The sequence below is a fragment of the Phycodurus eques genome, chromosome 5 (assembly GCF_024500275.1).
Source record: "Phycodurus eques isolate BA_2022a chromosome 5, UOR_Pequ_1.1, whole genome shotgun sequence".
Lineage (NCBI taxonomy): Eukaryota > Metazoa > Chordata > Actinopteri > Syngnathiformes > Syngnathidae > Phycodurus > Phycodurus eques.
In genome coordinates this window covers 215747-236943 of record NC_084529.1, presented here as the reverse complement: position 1 = coordinate 236943, position 21197 = coordinate 215747, and the positions used below count along the sequence as shown (strand labels likewise).

General features: G+C 43.2%; 1 protein-coding gene across 2 annotated transcripts in view; it reads right to left on the bottom strand.

Annotated features, from left to right (window-relative positions):
* Window positions 1-14054, bottom strand: part of tat (tyrosine aminotransferase) — a 29193-nt gene extending 15139 nt beyond the window's left edge. The window contains exons 1-7 of one of the 2 annotated variants that reach the window (XM_061676580.1): window positions 13906-14054; window positions 12690-12976; window positions 12403-12507; window positions 10068-10135; window positions 9751-9909; window positions 6698-6836; window positions 6568-6620 (exon numbers count right to left, since the gene is read on the bottom strand). In XM_061676580.1, the coding sequence (XP_061532564.1) occupies window positions 6568-6620; window positions 6698-6836; window positions 9751-9909; window positions 10068-10135; window positions 12403-12507; window positions 12690-12976; window positions 13906-13910 (816 nt within the window). In that variant the 5' untranslated portion in view covers window positions 13911-14054. The remainder of the gene's footprint in view (window positions 1-6567; window positions 6621-6697; window positions 6837-9750; window positions 9910-10067; window positions 10136-12402; window positions 12508-12689; window positions 12977-13905) is intronic. The other variant, XM_061676581.1, reaches the window with a different exon arrangement.
* Between the last annotated feature and the right edge of the window lie 7143 nt (window positions 14055-21197).

Here is a 21197-nt window from a genome sequence, read left to right as displayed (position 1 = left end):
TAAAAATAAAAAACTAAAACATCCCATGTCCATCCATCCATTTTCTGAGAGAATTTTCTTTCTCATGGTCTGAGAGTCCTTCAGGTGCCTTTTGGCAAACTCCGGGCGGGCTGCCAAGTGCCTTTTAGTAAGGAGAGGCTGCTTTAGTCTGGCTACTCTACCGTACACCTCCCTGACTAAGGCCCTTCTCCTCCAATTGCTCAGTTGAGATGGGGAGCCAGCTCGAGGAAGATTCCTGGCGGTTCGGAACTTCTTCCATTTACGGATAATGGAGGCCACTGTGCTCATTGGACCGTTCAAAGCAGCAGAAATATTTCTGTGCCCTTCCCAGATTTGTGCCTCGACACAATCCTGTCTCGGAGGTCTACAGAAAATTCCTTTGACTTCATGCTTGGTTTGTGCTCTGACATGCATTGTCACCTGTGTGACCTTATATAGACAGGTCTATGCCTTTCCAAATCATGTCCAATCAACTGAATTTACCACAGGTTGCACTCCAATTAAGCCGTACGAACCTCTCAAGGATGATCAGTGGAAACATGATGCACCTGAGCACAATTTTGAGGTTTGTAGCAAAGGCTGTGAATACTTACAGTATGCACATGTGATTTCTTGTTTTTTATTTTTTATAAATTTGTAAAAAAACAAAACAAAACAAAAAAACACGTAATTTGGGGTGTTGTGTGTAGGTTTTTGAGAAAAAATTTTTTTTTTTCAATTTTGGGAAAAGGCTGTAATATAACAAAATGTGAAATAAGCGAAACACTGTGAATACCTTCTGGATCCCCCTCTCTTTTTATTTTCATCCATGTCTCATTTAAGATCATATTCCTTTTTAGTGGGCAAACAATCCAACGCAAGGTGAACTGTGCTTAAACAATGACAGTACGACATCGAAGTACATGTCGCTTGAATGCTTACTGTACCAAGCTTCACGGCATGTTCAGTTCAAATCAATGAGAGCAGATGACGAACATAAACTCAACAACACTCTTTTTACAACCCCAATTCCAATGAAGTTGGGACGAGGTGTTAAACAAATAAAAACAGAATACAATGATTTGCAAATCATGTTCAACCTATATTTCATTGAATACACTACAAAGACAAGATATTTAATGTTCAAACTGATTATTTTTAGCAAATAATCATGAACTTCGAATTTTATGGCTGCAACACGTTCCAAAAAAAGCTGGGACAGGTGGCAAAAAAGACTGAGAAAGTTGAGGAATGCTCATCAAACACCTGTTTGGAACATCCCACAGGTGAACAGGCTCATTGGGAACAGGTGGGTGCCATGATTGGGTAGAAAAGGAGCTTTCACAAGCAAAGATGGGGTGAGGTTCACCTCTTTGTGAACAAGTGTGTGAGAAAATAGTCAAACAGTTTAAGGACAATGTTCCTCAACGTACAATTGCAAGGAATTTAGGGATTTCATCATCTACGGTCCATAACATCATTAAAAAGTTCAGAGAATCTGGAGAAATCACTGCATGTAAGCGGCAAGGCCGAAAACCAACATTGAATGCCCGTGACCTTCGATCCCTCAGGCGGCACTGCATCAAAAACCGACATCGATGTGTAAAGGATATCACCACATGGGCTCAGGAACACTTCAGAAAACCAATGTCAGTAAATACAGTTCGGCGCTATATCCGTAAGTGCAACTTGAAACTCTACTATGCAAAGCAAAACCCATTTATCAACAACACCCAGAAACTCCGCCGGCTTCTCTGGGCCCGAGCTCATCTAAGATGGACCGACGCAAAGTGGAAAAGTGTTCTGTGGTCCGACGAGTCCACATTTCAAATTGTTTTTGGAAATTGTGGACGTCGTGTCCTCCGGGCCAAAGAAGAAAAGAACCATCCGGACTGTTATGGACGCAAAGTTCAAAAGCCAGCATCTGTGATGGTATGGGGCTGTGTTAGTGCCAATGGCATGGGTAACTTACACATCTGTGAAGGCACCATTAATGCTGAAACGTACGTACAGGTTTTGGAGAAACATATGCTGCCATCCAAGCGATGTCTTTTTCATGGACGCCCCTGCTTATTTCAGAAAGACAATGCCAAACCACATTCTGGACGTGTTACAACAGCGTGGGGTGAGGTTCACCTCTTTGTGAACAAGTGTGTGAGAATAAAAGAGTGCGGGTACGAGCCTGCAGTCCAGACCTGTCTCCCATTGAAAATGTGTGGCGCATTATGAAGTGTAAAATACAACAACGGAGACCCCGGACTGTTGAACAGCTGAAGCTGTACATCGAGCAAGAATGGGAAAGAATTCTGCAACAATTAGTGTCCTCAGTTCCCAAACGTTTCTTGAATGTTGTTAAAAGAAAAGGTGATGTAACACAGTGGTAAACATGACCCTGACACCGTTTCGCATGGACAAAGACTGACAGAAGTGTCCTGTAATTGCCGTGCCTGCACCACGGAGGCTGAGGACCCCGCCCAATCAATCGAGGGGCGGGACCGGGCCCAGGGGTCCACCTGAGCGCAGCCCGGCGGACGGGACACGTCCCACACCGAGGGACCCACGGCGGTCAGCCATTTTCCATATTTAAATTGAGGAAGATGAGCAGCGATCAAGTCACAGGAAAGCTCATTTACATGTCGCATAATAATGAGAAATCAGACCGTCTGCCAGGTGGAAAAGACCAACTAAAATACAATAACTTGAAAAGGGCTTTTCCAACTCAAATTATCTTTCAAACCCAAAAAAGGATCTTCAAAGACTATACCAAAACATAAATAAATAAATAATGGAAGCGGACCTTTAAAGACATTTTGGTAAAAAAAAATTCACATTTTAAAACTGTTCCCAGTTGACCTCATACCATGTGCTTAGTTATAATACCACTAGGGTCAAGAATTATAGCAGCCAAATCCTATTATTATTATTTTTTGCCTTGAGGCTTGAATTCGACTGTTGGGGCGATGAGATCGGAAATTCTGCTTTGGGATTTGAAATTTGAAATGACAATACAGCGGAGAATTGTCTATTTTGTTACTATTTATTGTTGAGGTGAAGGAAAAATGTCTGGAAGAATAAAGGCGGTGTGAAACTACAACGAGACTGACGGCCATTGTGAGTTTCACATTCACAAAGCTGGTTCTAATCAAAGCAATACAATATTCGTCATGCAGGCACAGAAAGCTGCCCCATGTCCTCTTAGCCAAACCTAACAATGCTCATGGGTACATGCCTTTTAAAAGCCTTTTAAGAAGTTTTACCTTGAAGTCACACGCCAATACTCCTTTGAAATAAGTCATATAACCCAACTATTGTGTCGTACTGAATTGTTGAAAACCACTTCAGCGCATCAGCTGTATTCAGAATGAGAGCACATTCACATGAATGACCTGATGATCCTAACCCTAATCCAGTCTCCCCTCCCCTCAGTGATTCAAATCAAAAAGGCCACACGGTCCACCCCACCCCCAATTCCCTCACTGGTTTCTTCTCGACCTATGTTTTGACTGCAAACATATGCAGCCGAAAAGTGCACAGTCATTCTGCTGATGTAAAATGGGGAATGATTACATATGGGCAGTGTGGGGAGGTTTCCTGAACGCACCCAACAACCCCAACCTTTCCACTCCCACTAATTCCTTCTCAGCACAAGATGCATACAAAACAAAGACAAACATATGTGACACATTTGTGCAGTCGCCTTTCTCAGCGAAAACTGTCAGTTTATTTTACCGACAGCTGCGGATATTGATTTTCTTTATTTTTCTGAGGTGACATTTGATGTATAGTTCTTTTTGCAGTATTCAACTGTTGAGGTGAGGTAAAATAGAGAGAGAGACTGTATGTTTGACAATTTCATACGGTTTAGGGACGATAACATAACTTTGACAATTATTGAATTGAAAATTAAGATGTGATATTAGCAGAAATCATTGTACACAGAGCAGTTATCTGTGAATGACACTTTTTACTCACTAATGTTAACCAATGTTAGTCTTTAAAGATGAACCCAAGTCAATAACAAACAATTTAGTACTGAATTGTTGAGCTATAGCTTAAAACTCTATCTTAACATTTTTTCACCATGTCAGTTTTCTGGACCGGGCTAAAAAAAAAAACTAACCCCGTGACCACAACAGGCGGGGGGGGGGGGGGGGTGGTTGATTGGGCGTATACTTTCTGGAATGAGGCCCTCCCCCAACTCCCCGGAATTGCAAGTTATCCCGTAATAATAGCTTGGCCCACTTCTATCACAACTACATCGTGCATCATGCCATGAAGGTCTGCCTACAACCCGAGAAAAATGCATCTACCCTGAAGTGTTGTGTGATATTTGTGCTGGTGTCTCTGTCGTGGTGACCCACGCGTGGCTCACAGAGAGAGCCGACAGCGGTTTGGGCGGCTCCGCTACAAAGTGGCCTGCCGCCAGTGGTGCCGGTAACGCCTTACTCAAAAAATGTGGTCCGGTCACGTCATAAGTCATGTAACGCGTTTCTTTTTATATTAGAATAGTCAGATTCCAGTACATTTAATGGGTACGGTTAAGTTAATGCTTTTTTTGTACTGTGGATAAGTGATATTCCTGCCACTTGACAGCTGCTGAATGTAACTGAAAAGTTACTTTTTCTAACTTAGTTACTTTTGAAATGAAGTCATCAATAAAGTAACTAAGTTACTTTGAAGCTCAAGTCTATCAGTAAAATAACTAAGTTACTTTTTCAAGGTAACTGCGGCAACACTGCCTGCTACTAGCAGCTAAGCTCGTAGGTATTAGCAACCAGTGGGCTCACGGCATTGGCTCCGTACAATACTCCACAGTCTTGCCCCACGTGCTGCTTGTAGATCCACCCAACAGAGACACTTAAGGGAAAGTTAAATGTTTATTACGTTCGCTAGCCCGAGAGCTAACGAACTAGTGTGCTAAGGAGCTCGCTTGACCGCGGCGGGGTCATCCAAAACATCAGCGTCGGCGCTCGCAGTTGTGTGTGGGTCCTCTACATAAGTGGCAAAGTTGACTGTCTGTTAACCATAACCACAGCGACACACTTTATTCAAATAGTAGCTGACTACAGACACTGACCAAATCCATCCATCCATTTTCTGAGCCGCTTCTCCTCACGCGGGGTCGCGGGCGCGCCGGAGCCTATCCCAGCTGTCATGGGGCAGGAGGCGGGGTACACCCTCAACGGGTTGCCAGCCAATCGCAGGGCACATACAAACAAACAACCATTCGCACTCACAGTCACACCTACGGGCAATTTAGAGTCTCCAATTCATGCATGTTTTGGGGATGTGGGAGGAAACCGGAGTGTTTAAACCAATTGCATATTATTTGACTGTTCAGTCAAACATTATGCAATTGGGAGAAACTGGTTGAGAAAATATTGCACGTCATTATTTCTTGACATTTTTGAGTCAATGACCCCAATTAGTCTTTGAACAGAATCATTTCTTTGATGATTACCAGTGTTTCAATGTACAGCAGTTTAACAAGGGTATGGCATGTTCTTTTCGCTTAATAGGTAGTTTGTATGACTAAGTTGAAACTAAAACAGCTACATAATTGAATTTGATTGATTGTTATTGTGAGAGCATTTGCCGTGAAATTCTAATTACACTCTGATGTATACAGAACAACAGACAGTTGAGACAAAAGTGAGTCCGCCCCTCACAAAAATAAGTTGCGGGAGGGCAGCACGGAGCAGAGGTTAAGAGCCTGAAACCGGAGGGTCGCCGGTTCGTATCCCGCACGACCGCATGTCGTCACTGTGTCCCTACGCAAGACACTTAATCATGAATGAATGTGGTTGGATGTGGTAGTCGGTGCAGAATGGCAGCCACGCTTTCGTCAGCTAGGTGTGACTATGGAGTGAATGAATAATGTATCCAATTATAAAAGGTCCTTGAGTGTCTAGAAAAGTGCTATAGAAGTCTAATATTATTATTATTATTATTATTATTATTTTCATGGAACAGCACCACAATGTAAAGTAGTAAGTGTACAGCTTATATAACAGTGTAAATACTGTATACTGTCCCCTCAAAAGAAGGCAACACACAGCCGTTAACATCTACACCGCTGGCAACTAAATTTATTACCCCCCCTCATCAAGACTCGAACCCTCCCTCCGGTTCCAAAGCCCACGTGCTTATGGATGAGCTACAGCCATTTTACATGGTAAATAGATTGCACTTATATAGCGCTTGATGTACACCAAAGCACTTCATAAAGCCTCACATTCACTGCACTGCCAGGCCCACTGGGAGCAAGTCAGCGTTCGGTGCCTTGCCCAAGGACAGTTCGACAGCAGACAGTCTCAGCCAGGATTTGAACCGGTGACGCTTCGGTTACTGGACGACCCGCTCTACCAACTTTCCCACAGCCACATATATATAATATACAGTATATATGTTATAAATCCCGTGAGCGAATGAAAGAGCGAAAGCCTTTTAAATGTGCATTTGGATAATCTTTTGACACCAAGACTCCCGGATGGTCCACCTGGACGGCCTTACTGGCTTGCACTATCGAGTCCGCCAAGACCACTTGCCGCCTAACACGCCTCTTTACAACCTGTACAATGGACTCACCATGTTACTGTAGATTTCATCTGCCAGGATGGGGAGACAGTTTCGAGAAGCCACTGTGAAAAAGAACAATCAATAAATAGATATTTAGAGGGCATATTTGTGTAGGCGTTGTGGCAATATTTCCGCTGACCTTCGAGAATCATTTGTAGGTGTCCCTTGGTGAAAACCGAGCCACATGGGTTGGATGGATTAGTGACAATTAGAAGGGATGTTCTGTCATCAATCAGGCTATCCAGATGTTGCAGATCCACCTCCCACGACTTCTCCGGCTGGCAAGTTGAAAAGACTTAATGAATCACCTCTGCTACAAACACGAGAAACAAATAACTTGCTACATTTGTACTGTAATTCATGGGACTGGAAAGTTTCATTAGTTTTGATCCCCAAGGGAAAATCCTTCAAAATCAGTCATCATATTAAAGTTACTTTTCAAAGTCACTCTGTGCTACTACATTGTGGCGATAGTGAATTACAAGGACAAGAAGGACTCACATTTGCTTTGCTGAATAAGAACTGTACTTCAGATTAGCTAACTGCAGCCAATCACAAGACATGAGACGTCAATAAACACGATACAACATTCCCTCACAGTAAGTCTAATTATTAATCCATCCATCCATTTTCCGAACCCCTTATCCTCACGAGGGTCGCGGGTGTGTGCCTATCTCAGCTGACTTGGGTGAGAGACGGGATACACCTTGAACTGGTCGCCAGCATGTAGAGACACAACCATTCTTCAGTTAACCTACCATGCATGTTTTTGGAATGTGGGATGAAACATGATGTGTAGTAGGACAAAAGCAACGCAGGCACGGGGAGAACATGCAAACTCCCCACAGGGAGGCCAGATTTGAACCCGTGACCTAAGAACTGTGAGGCGAATGTGCTAACCAGGCGACCACTGTTAATAAAATAAAGTGCCCCAAAACGCAAATCCTTTTGTTGTTTGTAAATACATGAAGTATGTTTGAAGATAAGCGCTGAAAACATGTGCAAAGACGAAGAACAATATCGTACTGCATTGTTGAGACATGCCTTCGAACTCTTATCACCTTCTAAATTTTCCTGATTTGAGGGGCGGGGCTAAAAATGATCCTCGTAACGTCAAGAGGTTTGGGGCGAATATTTTCAATCCCCCACTATATGAACACCTAAGTGCTCTTATTCCATGCAGTGGTCATCCGGCAGAACTGCCACTTGCTCATTCGTAATGGACCCAGTTCTACCAGGCTCGCGTGCAGTTAGCCATCAAGGTATGCCCACGACAAAAATACATCTTCCCTGAAGTGCAATGTATTCGGGCTAACATGTCTGGCCGTTGTGTCGCGAGGCAGCAGCAAACCGCACAGGAACCGCCAGCCCCGCAGCCCCGCAGCCCCACGCCAGTTAGAGCGGTGGTCCCCAAACCCCGGTCCGCGGACCGGTACCGCTCTGTGAGACATTTGTTACCAGGCCGCATAGAAGGAATTACCGATCTATATCATTTCTGTTGTCCTAACCAGGATATTGAGAATGGATCATTTCCGTTGTGTTGCGTTTTCGCGTGTCAAATGGGTTTTATTTTGAAAAATGACCAGCAACAGCTGTGCGTCGCAATTGACACGTTCCGTTTCCACTCGCAGCCGACTCGCTCAAAGATTGAATCCTTTCATAAAGTGATTCAGTTCATTACGTTCACTGAAAAGATTCATTCTTTTGAACGAAACGTTCGCGAATGAAACAACACTAGACTGCACGCCAAGGGAAAAAATATGAGACCACCCTCGCTTTGTCAGTGTTTTGTTCATTTTTAACGCCTGGTCGTTTGGCCAAATTTAATGCTGACAACAAAAAGAGCTCACAATAGTTACATTTTAAGAGTTGATATCTGGCCATTTTCCATGGTTTTCTTGATGCAAAACAAAATGCGAAACCATACGAAATAGGACAAAGTATGACGGAATTAGCTGTCATGTTTATTGTATACGTCCTGAAATATACCGAGCACCAGTCATTCAAATTGATGAGAAATTGAAGAAAGAAAGTGGTCTCATATTTTCTTCTGAGACTGTACATGCATGGAGAGAGAGAGAGAGAGCAATTGCATTCAAGGAAAGAAGTGAAGGAGAAAGTGTCACAAACTTTGAATTTGCAAGTAATGTATTTTTCTATCAAGGTTGAATCTATTAAACTTGGGCACCTTCAGCATTTCTTCGCCCCGGCTTCATTTGTGTATTATTGTTATCGTAACGATTCATGTGATTTTTGCACGGGCGGTAACGTCAAAGCGGCGGGAGGAGCGAAGCTTGAGACGCCGGTGTGTGACCCCTACACGGGTTTCTAAGTTTGCTCAGCTGTGTGACTTCATGACGAGTGGCGACAAAAAAATGCCCATTGTATACTTGAAGTGCCCTGTTGACGAGAGCAATTACGTCGTGAAAGATGTCGTGTAGCAATATCTACGCTCGTGGCAAAATAAATCATCAAATCAACGTATGATGCCCCGCTAACATTTGTGCCTGCATTCCTGTAACCTACCCTGAGTCAATAGATGTCTTTTCGCAAACATTTCCGACAGCTAAATGTCTTCAAGTAAAAACTGATCAAATTGTGAACTTTAATGTTTCATACACATGTCAAGTGTATTGCTATTGGCACTACCTTTGATTTAGATTATAGAAGCGTGACTGTTGATGATTGTTCGTCGATTTGAGACTTTGTTTTTCTTCCTCTTTTGGCTTGGCATTACGGCACATGCATCAGAGGGTGGACATGTTTTCAATGATGAGGATGTGACATAAGCGTTCTGGCACTGACTGCTGCCAATTTTGCACATCGCTACTGGGACCCATCCTGCACAATGCCGTTATATCAGCATCAACACACTAGTGGTACACTTTCATTGCTCAATGACTCTCCATACTTTGTGTTTTTTATGTCCTAAATGTACACGTTGTCATAGTGGTTGTTTGTCGTCACGCTAGAGTGGCTCCAACTACCGGATACAAATTCCTCGTGTGTCTTGTAACATATTGGCCATACTTCAGTCCTGAAGCGATATGCGAGCTATCTATGCTTGAGAGTAACACAATCCCATATCTTTTGTCGGAGTTCAGTTTCAAATTTCTCATGTGGGAATCTGAAGGACATTTTGGGGCCTTTTTGAAAAAAGAAAAAGGGAAAAACCAAAAAACAAACCCATACCAACAGGTTGTAGAGTCTGACCTCGATGCCAAGGGAAACAGCCAGGGTCTTATATAAGGAGAACCCTGGACGTGGAACTAGGATGTTGTCCCCTGGATTACACATGACACTGATCGCCAGGTCAATGGCCTGGCTACAGCCGCTGGTCAAAATGACATCCTGCATAAGGGGGGAGCAATTCGCAAGTAGGACATCACATTGCAGACCTATTAATAATTCATGTATTTATCCTCGTGATGCTGCAGGAATTTTCAGGATGTCACCTTTCGTTTATACTGCTGTCGCAAGATGGTTCGAATGCAGACACTGTAACTCACCTCTGCATCTAGAGGAGCCTCAGAGCAGCTGTAGAATTTGGCTACTGCCTGTCGGCTCTTCAAGTAACCTGCCCGAAATGACGCAGACATCTTAAAATACTGGTTTGACAAAGAAACAGCAAGCAAAAGCAAACGAAAGAGAGCCATTGATGTTGACAATTTTATAGTCCACAGAAGTATGCACATGTAATCTAACATTTGGAATAATTGTTTTCAGATCTTTAAATGATTCATACTTAGTAAATCCTTTTGACCAGGTACAACGATGACTCTTGAGAAGATATGACGGGGTGCCGTTTGTAAAGCGTTTCACAGCACATTTTGTCACATTAGCGTCAAATAAAGTTTGAAAAAAACTGGAATGAATTTCTGAGAGTCACCTTTCCAGCAAATTTACAACAATATTTGGGAACGTATATGAAATGGTTAAATCCAAATTTTAAATGCGAAATATTCATATACAAAACGTTGGCTATAAATCTAAATGGTAAATCTAAATGTCGGGGGCGAAACTAAATATTTAGCTAATATGCAAGTCAAAATTGCCGATAACCGGAAGCATCAAAACAAAAGCTTGAGGACGTAAGAGTGTGCTTTATAGTGTCAAAGAACTCATGAAAACCATCTTATCTGGATAAATGGACTCTTCAATATAGATTTGAGCGATAATAACTACCTGAAATCACAAAGATGTTTTTAAAAAGCACGATGGATTTTTTACGGCCCTCGCACGGAAAAACTGCGACCTCTGGTGTTCTCATCAGGAAATAACATTTTTGAGCCAGCACATCGTTATTTTATTGAACCACAGAACAACATGACACAATTGTCAAGGAAGAAGAGGATTGATAGCTATGTTATCATAACACAAAGAGTGGAACTCAAGGAGAAACTGTGGATATTTGAGAGGCTGTCGACAACTCCGATTCATTGACTGCACTTGCGCTTTACGGTGACAGAGACTCTCCACGATTCACTATTCTAGCCACAGGTACAAGTAAAATGATAAATATGGATGAGTAGTTTTGGAAAACATTGAAGTGGTTCACACATCCGCCTCTGAGGTCGGTGTTTCAAATGTGGGCTGTGGGCTCATTCCAAATCATACATGTTAGATTACGTGAAGACTCAAAATTGTCGTTTGGTGTGAATGTGAGTGTGAATGGCGGTATGTCTACTGATTAATGCAGATTGATATTTGCTTCTGAAATAACAAATTTGTTCAAATTATCCATCCATTTTCTACACCGTTTATCCTCACCAGGGTTGCGGCTAAGCCGGAGCCTATCCCAGCTAACTGCGGGCAGGAGGCGGGGTTCACCCTGAAATGGTTGCCAGCCAATCGCAGGGCACAATTAAACAAACAACCATTCGCACTCACATTCGCACCTACGGGCAATTTGGAGTCTTCAATTAACCTAGCACGCATGGTTTTGGGATGTGGGAGGAAACCGGAGTACCCGGAGAAAACCCACGCAGGCACGGGGAGAACGTGCAAACTCCACACAGGCGGGGCCAGATTTGAACCCGGGTCCTCAGAACTGTGAGGCAGATGTGCTAACCAGTCGTCCACCGTGCCGCCTGCTCAAATGATTAGGGGGTAAATAATCTCATCATCGTTTTGGCCGCTAGCTTGTCTCCACGAATGCTTTGGTGTGGTCATGCACTGCAATATTGACCATTGAACTGCAGTAGTTTTAATTTTGAAATAGGTCATAATTTTAAAATAAATAAGACGAATTTGATCATTTTCAGACAAAACAAAAACCACAGCAAGTTCAACTAACAAGAAGAGTCCAGTTGCCTCGATTCAACCTTAGCAGATTACTGACCTGGATGACTGACAATCTACACAGACGTAAAGAAAAAAAAACAACTACATTTTGAGCTCGCACATTGCTATACCTCGCAAGCGCGAAGATCCTATGGCCTTGAAGAAGAAGAAGAATCATCTTTTAAATCGTTCCAAGTCAGGACACACACTCACGGCGAGGCATTGTTTCAGTTTTACTCACCCCATTTATGTAACAGCCTGCAGAAGAACCTCAGGGCTGCAGAGAATGTTCTTGTTTTTTAAAGAACAGGCCCATGACCCGCCTTTTTCATTTAGCTTGTCACTAAATATTGATTTTATTGCTAAAGATAGCTGCTATCAAGACGCAACATGAGATAAAAAAGCTATACATATATATATATATATATATATATATATATGTATATATACACACATATATATCATATAGCTGGTGGCGTGAATGTGTCTGTAATCATTGTGCCTGATCCTATTTCGAATGTTGCTCGGGTCTGGATGCATTTTATGACACCTAAGACTCACCAACAGAAGGAGCATAGCCATTGTACTGGTGTGAATCTATGGCATCTTTCATGGCTTGAAGCATCGGATCATCTGTAGGAAGGTTACCAAAGACAGTGGGATCCCCTAAGGAGAACGTGGAAATCAGGAACGCGTTAGCAGAGTCAGACAGTGTCTGATTAAAAGAAAGAGCCAGTTTTAGAAGTTTGCTCTGTTAGGAATACGCACTTGACTGTTTCAATGATTTTGGTTTGCTTTTTCATGAATGGAATGTCAGTACTATCTGATACCACAAAGAACCTTCTCACCTATCGAAAGGGCGATCATGGCTTTATCTGGGTTTGGGGAGAGCTTCATCCCATCCACAATGGCCCTTATGGGATTGAGGGTGTTGTCAGCCATCAAGGAAGGCTTGACTTCCCATGTCTCCCTGTGGTTTTTGCCTTCGACAGGATAACAATTTCCATTGACACCGACACGGTTTAGGCCCTTACCGTTGACTCCGTTCCCATTCAGGGGTTTGCCATTGACGGCGGCTTTGTTGTGAACGCCATTCTCGTTTTTCTGAACCGAGTAAGACTTGGTATCATCAGCACTGTTACGGAGAATGATTGTTAGAACAATAAAATAGATCTTGGCCTATATTCATTCATCTCATCTATTTACTTGCTTTTCATCCATGCTATCAGTATTATATGATAATAGATTTCAACTAACCAGCAGAACACAATACAAATTTACATATATTCTACTTCACCAATAATTATGATAACATCTTTGAATGCATGCAAACAGCACTTGTGTTATTTTATTATAATTAGTAGTAGTTGTAGTACCGAGAGTAGTTGTTTAAGTACATTTAATAAATCATATTTATGAACATACTGTAATTTGCTGAGTCAACAGTATAATATAACATGCCAGAGTAGCATCTGCTCCATTTGCACACGGATCGAGGAGTATCTGTAACATTTGCACAACCGACATTGTCCCAGATGATCGCACTACTCGTCACTTTAAACCGCATACACTCCTTGGAGTCTCAGCGCCCTTTGCACAATGGTCATTGCAATATGAGTCGTTCGAACTGCTCTAAGTGCTCGAGGACTCTGCATCTTTTTGCACAATTGTTTTTTGTCAATGTCTTTATGTCCCCAAAGTGTTCTGTAAATTGACTGTTTGTTGTACTAGAGCGGCTCCAACGACCGGAGACAAATTCCTTGTGTGTTTTGGACATACTTGGCAAATAAAGATGATTCTGATTCTGATGATGATTAATCGGTAGCAATACTAGGAGCCATTGTAGTACCTTTTCCTAAAGCAATAGCTATAAAAGTTCCCTCCACCAAAGTATTTTAAGTAGGAAATATTTGTATTTAATGCAGTTTCAATGCACTCATTGTAATGCAGATGAGCATCATCGTCATTGTCATCATCATCTGCAGCACAATATAATACGATGCCTCATTTTTTTTAACGCAACAAAATGTGACTCAAATATCAGGAAAATCAAGATATTCTTACCTCATGATAAATTGACTCTTAAGTTTTCCAAAAGCAGCGATTGCGTCAGTTAAGGACTCCTGCACTAATGAAAGCAGAGGGATTTGATTGGCCCATTTTATAGCAAGCCTTCCCAAAATGGGTGTTGAACCCAGCCCATATCACCATTGGTGGAGGCCGAGAGGGTTGTGCTGCTACACCCCCCTTACATCACTAACCAGAACCATACCGCCTCCGACCCTCACCAGCACCTTATCGGGAAGGGGTGGGGGTGGATTCCGCAGACCGCACGCTTGTTGCTCTTGCAAGAAGTGCATCAAACACTCAGCGTCAAAACACAAATGTTCACCCGCGACTCATTCATACATATTTACTTCAGATATTTTGTGCTGTACATTGCCCACTTAAGTAAAACCAGTGATTATTATTTTATTTTTTTGGGTATTTCAACTTAATATCTTGTCATTCAACTAAATGATTAGTTGAATGACTTTGCATTACTATTATTTTGTAACTATTCTGGTTGTGTACAGAATTCTAATTATGTTAATGCCACAAAACCATCTAAAAATACCAAACATCATTCCTCTATTTTAGCCGACTAACATTCAAATACTAAAAATGACGAAGCACCTTCGTATCTGGAACGTGTCGTTCAAATGTTGATTTTTCAACTCGCCTGTCCTTGAAGATGAAACTAATCTCCCCCTGTCAAAACTTTTCACACTTTTCACGTTTCACAAAACAACAACCTCGGGAGTTGAAGATCTTTTTACACGGAATAAATAACTCAATAAAAAACACGGGCTGCTTGTGTGATTCTGGCCGGTTGCCGCTTGGATCCTAAGCGCCCCCGCAGCATCCCTTGAAGCTGTGTATGAATGAGGTATGTGCGTGAATGTAGCGTTACTGGTTTGTCTTCTTCACAAAATTGTGTGAATTACTGAATTCGCTAAAATTGTGAACAGTGAACACCAAGGTAAAAAAGCATTACTGTTCTAATATGTAATTTACCCTTTGAACGTAGCACAGTATTTTTAAGTTAATTGGACATGAAGACAGAAAATACAAACGCTGACATACAAATATTATTTCAAGTCAATAATTTTTTAGTGCATATTCTGATGGACTCAGGATGTTATTTTATCTAAATTACAATTATAATCAAGCGGCACGACTGGTTAGAGCGTCTGCCTCACAGTTCTGAGGACCGGGGTTCAATCCCCGGCCCCGCCTGTGTGGAGTTTACATGTTCTCCCCGTGCCTGCGTCGTGGCTTTTCTCCGGGCTCTCCGCTTTCCTCCCACATCCCAAAAACATGCATGCTCGGTTGATTGAAGACTCTAAATTGCCCGTAGGTGTGAATGTGAGTGCGAATGGTCGTTTGTTTCTATGTGCCCTGCGATTGGCTGGCAACCCGTTCGGGGTGTACCCCGCCTCCTGCCCGATGACAGCTGGGATAGGCTCCGGCACGCCCGTGACCCTAGTGAGGAGAAGCGGCTCAGACAATGGATGGATGGATGGACAATTATAATCAGATCATAATTATGATCAGAATGTTACTTGACCTAAATTACAATGATCATACAATCATGATTATGATCAGCTCATAATTGTAAATTAGATCAATAACATTCTGAGTCCATCAGAATCTTCTTTTGCTTTGGGCTCGTCCCTTTTGGGGTCGCCACAGCGCGTCATCCTTTTCCACGTCAGCCCATCTCCTGCATCCTCCTCTCGAACACCAACTGCCCTCATGTCTTCCCTCACGACATCCATCAACCTTCTCTTTGGTCTTCCTCTCGCTCTCTTGCCTGGCAGCTCCATCCCCATCATCCTTCTACCAATAGACTCACTATTTCTCCTCTGGACGTGCCCGAACCATCCAAGTCTGCTCTCTCTCTAACTTTGTTTCCAAAACTTCGAACCTCGGCTCTCCCGCCGATGAGCTCATTTCTAATTTTATCCAACCTGGTCACTCCGAGAGCGAACCTCAACATCTTAATTTGCTCTGCTTCCTGTTGTCTCTTCAGTGGCATCATGGCTGGCCTCACCACTGTTTTATAAACTTTGCCCTTCATCCTAGCAGAGACTCTTCTGCCACATAACACACCTGACACCTTCCTTCAACCGTTGCAACCTGCGTGGACCAGTTTCTTCACTTCCTGACCACACTCACCATTGCTCTGGACTGTTGACCCCAAGTCCTCCACCCTTGCTGTCTCTTCTCCCTGTAGCCTCACTCTTTCCCCCACCACCCCTCTCATTCATGCACATATATTCTGTCTTACTTCGGCTAATCTTCATTCCTCTCCTTTCCAGTGCATGCCTCCATCTTTCTAACTGTTCCTCCACCTGCTCCCTGCTTTCACTGCAGATCACAATGACATCTGCAAACATCATGGTCCACGGAGATTCCAGTCTAACCTCATCTGTCAGCCTATCCATCACCACTGCAAACAGGAAGGGGCTCAGGGTTGATCCCTGATGCAGTCTCACCTCCACCTTAAATTCGTCTGTCACACCTACAGCACACCTCACCGCTGTTCTGCTGCCCTCGTACATGTCCTGTACTATTCTAACATACTTCTCTGCCACTCCAGACTTCCGCATGCAGTACCACAGTTCCTCTCATAGTCTTTCTCTAGATCTACAAAGACACAATGTAGTTCCTTCTGACCTTCTCTGTACTTTTCCATCAACATTCTCAAGGCAAATAATGTATCTGTGGTACTCTTTCTAGGCATGAAACCATACTGTTGCTCGCAAATACTCACTTCTGTCCTGAGTCTAGCCTCCACTACTCTTTTCCATAACTTGATTGTGTGGCTCATCAACTTTATTCCTCTTTAGTTCCCACAGCTCTGCACATCATCCTTGTTCTTAAAAATGGGCACCAGCACACTTTTCCTACACTCCTCAGGCATCTTCTCACCTGCTAGAATTCTATTGAACACGCTGGTCAAAAACTCCGCAGCCACCTCTCCTAGCTGCTTCCATACCTCCACAGGAATGTCATCAGGACCGACTGCCTTTCCATTTTTCATCCTCTTTAATGCCTTTCTAACTTACCCCTTACTAATCATTGCCACTTCCTGGTGCACCACACTTGCCTCTTCTAATCTCCCTTCTCTCTCATTTTCCTCATTCATCAACTCCTCGAAGTATTCTTTCCATCTCGCTAGCACACTGCTGGCACCAGTCAACATATTTCCATCTCTATCCTTAATCACCCTAACCTGCTGCACATCCTTCCCATCTCTATCCCTCTGTCTGGCCAGCCTGTATAGATCCTTTTCTCCTTCTTTAGTGTCCAACCTGCCATACATGTCATCATATGCCTCTTGTTTGGCCTTTGCCACCTCTACCTTTGCCCTGTGTCGCATCTCAATGTATTCCTTTTGCCTCTCCTCGGTCCTCTCTGTGTCCCACTTCTTCGTAGCTAACCTTTTTCCTTGTATGATTTCCTGTACTGTGAGGTTCCACCACCAAGTCTCCTTCTCTCCTTTCCTGCCAGAAGATACACCAAGTACTCTCCGCCTGCCTCTCTGATCACCTTGGCTGCAGTGGCCCAGTCATCTGGAAGCTCCTCCTGTCCAGCAAGAGTCTGTCTCATCTCTTCTCCTAAAACCACACAACACACTTCCTTTCTCAGCTTCCACCACATGGTTCTCTGTGCTGCCTTTGTCTTCTTAATCTTCCTCCCCACCACCAGAGTCATCTTAAATACCAGCATCCTATGCAGTCTAGCCACACTCTCCCCTACCACAACCTAACACTCGGTAACCTCCTTCAGATTACATCGTCTGCACACGATGTAATCCACCTGTGTGCTTCTACGTCCGCTCTTCTAGGTCACCTTATGTTCCTGCCTCTTCTGGAAAAAAGTGTCCACTCCAGCCATTTCCATCCTTGTTGCAAAGTCTACCACCATCTGTCCCTCCAAGTTCCTTTCCTGGATGCCTTACTTACCCATCACTTCTTCATCACCCCTATTACCTTCACCAACATGTCCATTACAATCTGCACCAATCACGACTCTCTCTCTGTCTGGGATGCTCAGAACTACTTCGTCTAGCTCCTTCCAGAATTTCTCTTTCACCTCTAGGTCACATCCTACCTGTGGGGCATAGCCACTAAACACATTATACATAACAGCCTCAATTTCAAGTTTCAGCCTCATCACTCGATCTGATACTCTTTTCACCTCCAAGACATTCTTAGCCAACTCTTCTTTTAAAATAACCGACTCCATTTCTCTTCCCATCTACACCATGGTCAAATAATTGAAACCCTGCCCCTAAACTTCTGGCCTGACTGCCTTTCCACCTGGTCTCCTGGACACACAATATATCAACCTTTCTCCTAATCATCATGTCAACCAACTCCTGAGATGTTCCTGTCTTTGTCCTAACATTCAGTCTCCACATTCAGTTCTAGGCTCTGTGCTTTCCTCTTCTCTTTCTGCCGAAGAAACCGCTTTCTACCTCTTCCTCTTCTTCTTCGACTTTGACCCACAGTAGCTGAATTTCCACCGGCGCCCTGCAGGTTGACGGCCCCGGTGGCGGACGTTGTTAACCCGGGCCACGACCGATCCGGTATGGAATTCTTTGGATGAACGCTCATATTTGTTTGGCAAAGTTTTAAGCCAGATGTCCTTCCTGACGCAACCCTCTGCATTTATCCGGGCTTGGGACCGGCCTACAGTTTGCACCATAGGGCTGCATTCTGAATCCATCAGAATACGCACTCGAAAATTGTTGACTTGAAATAATATTTACAATTTTACCTAATTCACACAATTTTGCAAAGAAGACAGCATAATGACTGAGTAATGATACATTCATGCACATACCTCATTCGTACACAGCGTCAAGGGATGCTGAGGGGGCACTAAGGATCAAAGCTACAACCTACTAGACTGGCATAAGCTACCCATGTTTATTTATTTATTTATTTCATTGCGGCACGGTGGACAACTGGTTAGCTCATCCGGCTCACAGTTCTGAGGACCGGGGTTCAAATCCGGCCTCGCCCGTGTGGCGTTTGCATGTTCTCCCCGTGCCTCAGTGGGTTTTCTCCGGGTACTCCGGTTTCTTCCCACATCCCCAAAACATGCATGGTAGGTTAATTGAAGACTCTAAATGGCTGTGTGGTTATATGTCCCCTGCGATTGGCTGGCGACCAGATCAGGGTGTAGCTCCCCTTTCGCCCGAAGATAGTTGCGGTAGGCTCCAGTACGCCCGCCACCATAGCGAGGATAAGGGGAATGGAAAATTAATGAATGAATATTTATTCCTTGTAAAATTATCTTAAAACTCCCGAGGCTGTAGTTTTGTTCAACAAACAGTGTGGAGTGTAAGTTTTGACAGGGGAGTAATCTGTGAGACTGGCACTCTACTATCATAGTGAAGACACCAACAGTACTGATATGTTATGACGAGAAATTTCAGGAGTTGTTTTGGGTGCAAACATGGGCAAAATTAGTTCTTGCACTTAATGTTGGTGTCCTGTCCAGCATTTTTGTGCCATATTTGAATGGTAATTTTTATGCATGAGATCCCTTTGCACTGGAAAAAAAACTATCACAATATGTTGATATTTTGTTGTTGTTGTTGTCGAAGAGTGGATCTGTTATACATGCACTGGGGCATGAAATGTATTAAGATACTGTGATGTACATTGGTTGAATTAAAAAAGAAAACAGACATATGCACATATTGTGTCCATATGTAAAATGGCATCTCTGTCATACATCTGGGTCGGACGTGCGTGGTCCGTGGCCTCCAGGAAGGTCTGACGAAAAGTCAACTGGTCGATTTGGCGACTTTGCTATTCCACAATGATGTTTCGAGCGTGACGTCAACTCGTCGCTAATCCTGTTTTTGGCTTCAGGAGGCAGAGCCGCTTGCAGCAACAGAGGAGTGCACTGAATGAAATTAGTATGTCACCCTAATTGATTTAAAAGGTCTAATATTTTGAACGCACATTTTAAGTAAGGGAGGGAGAACCAGCAACATTTTGGCCCGTACTAATACAGTATATTCAATGATATATTAATTCTATCGATTAGGGTTGAAACTAACGATTATTTGACATGCTCCTTCAAAATAGCCTCTCTCTCTCTCTCTCTCTCTCTCTCTCTCTCTATTTCATTCCCACATTTGTAAAAGAAAAGCATTTCACTTGTCGGGGAAGTCTGTGACAAAAGCATCAAATCTGACGATAAATGATAAATGATTAATCAAAGCAAAAGAGGAATAGATCATAATAATAAAATAAACCACCCTAATTTCTGCTGCCCAATTTTTAATTTTTTCACGTAAATATGAAAAGAAATAGTAATTGGAATACTAATAAACAGTCTTCTCTGCTCGTCTCTCTGGCTCTCTGTCTTTGTCTCTCTCTCTCTCTCTCTCTCTCACTCACACTCTCTCTTTAGAAGAGTTGTAGGGGTTAAGTGTGAGATGCTGGGAAATACAATGCTTCCCATCACACTACGGATCACTTCCAAGTTGTGTTACGCCGTATTACATTACAGATTTAATTGTGTGCACCCCGTTTTACTCGGTTTCTCAACCAACACAGTGACTGCTGTGGCAATTGTGTTGACGATTGAAAGACTTGGCCAGGCCTTAGGGCCTGTCATGTTTGCCCATCCTATCGCTCTGCAATGTCACGGTCATCCCGTTTGTCCACGGTGGCCTGAAACAGAGCTGCCGTGGCTGCCGGGAACATTGTGCAAATACAGCTTTACAGGAAGATCAAAAAAAAAAAGACCAAATTTGACCCCTTTCCATTCTACCGTATGGAGGATTGTCTCGATCAGGTGATTTTGCAAAGAATGTCACTAAGTTTGATTTACTTAAAGGTTACTGGCAAGTTCTGAGCACGAAGGATACTTTTTTTTTTTTTAGATCATTTGGTGGGGAAGATATAAATGCCGCCCGCCCTTGTTTAATTGATGAGCTTGAAGGTCAAATTCAATTGGTCTCCTGCCTTCCAAAAAAACGTTTCAAGTAAATGTGTGTGTGTGTGTGTGTGTGTGTGTGTGTGTGATTGCGTGTGTGTGCACGTGCGTGCTGAGTTGGCCTTTCAAAATTAGTGGTAGGTTGAACATGCAAACTTGACAGAGGAAGGCCTGAGCAGAAACTCAAACTCGGAACCTCAAGAGCAGTTAGGCAGGTGGGCTAACCACTGGTCTATCCTGGATCAGGTACCTTGTTTTTTTCAAAATGATTGCGTGCATGTGCACTCTGTAAACATGGACGCAATCAGAGCGGAAAGCGTTTAGAAGTGATGACGCTTGGTGAG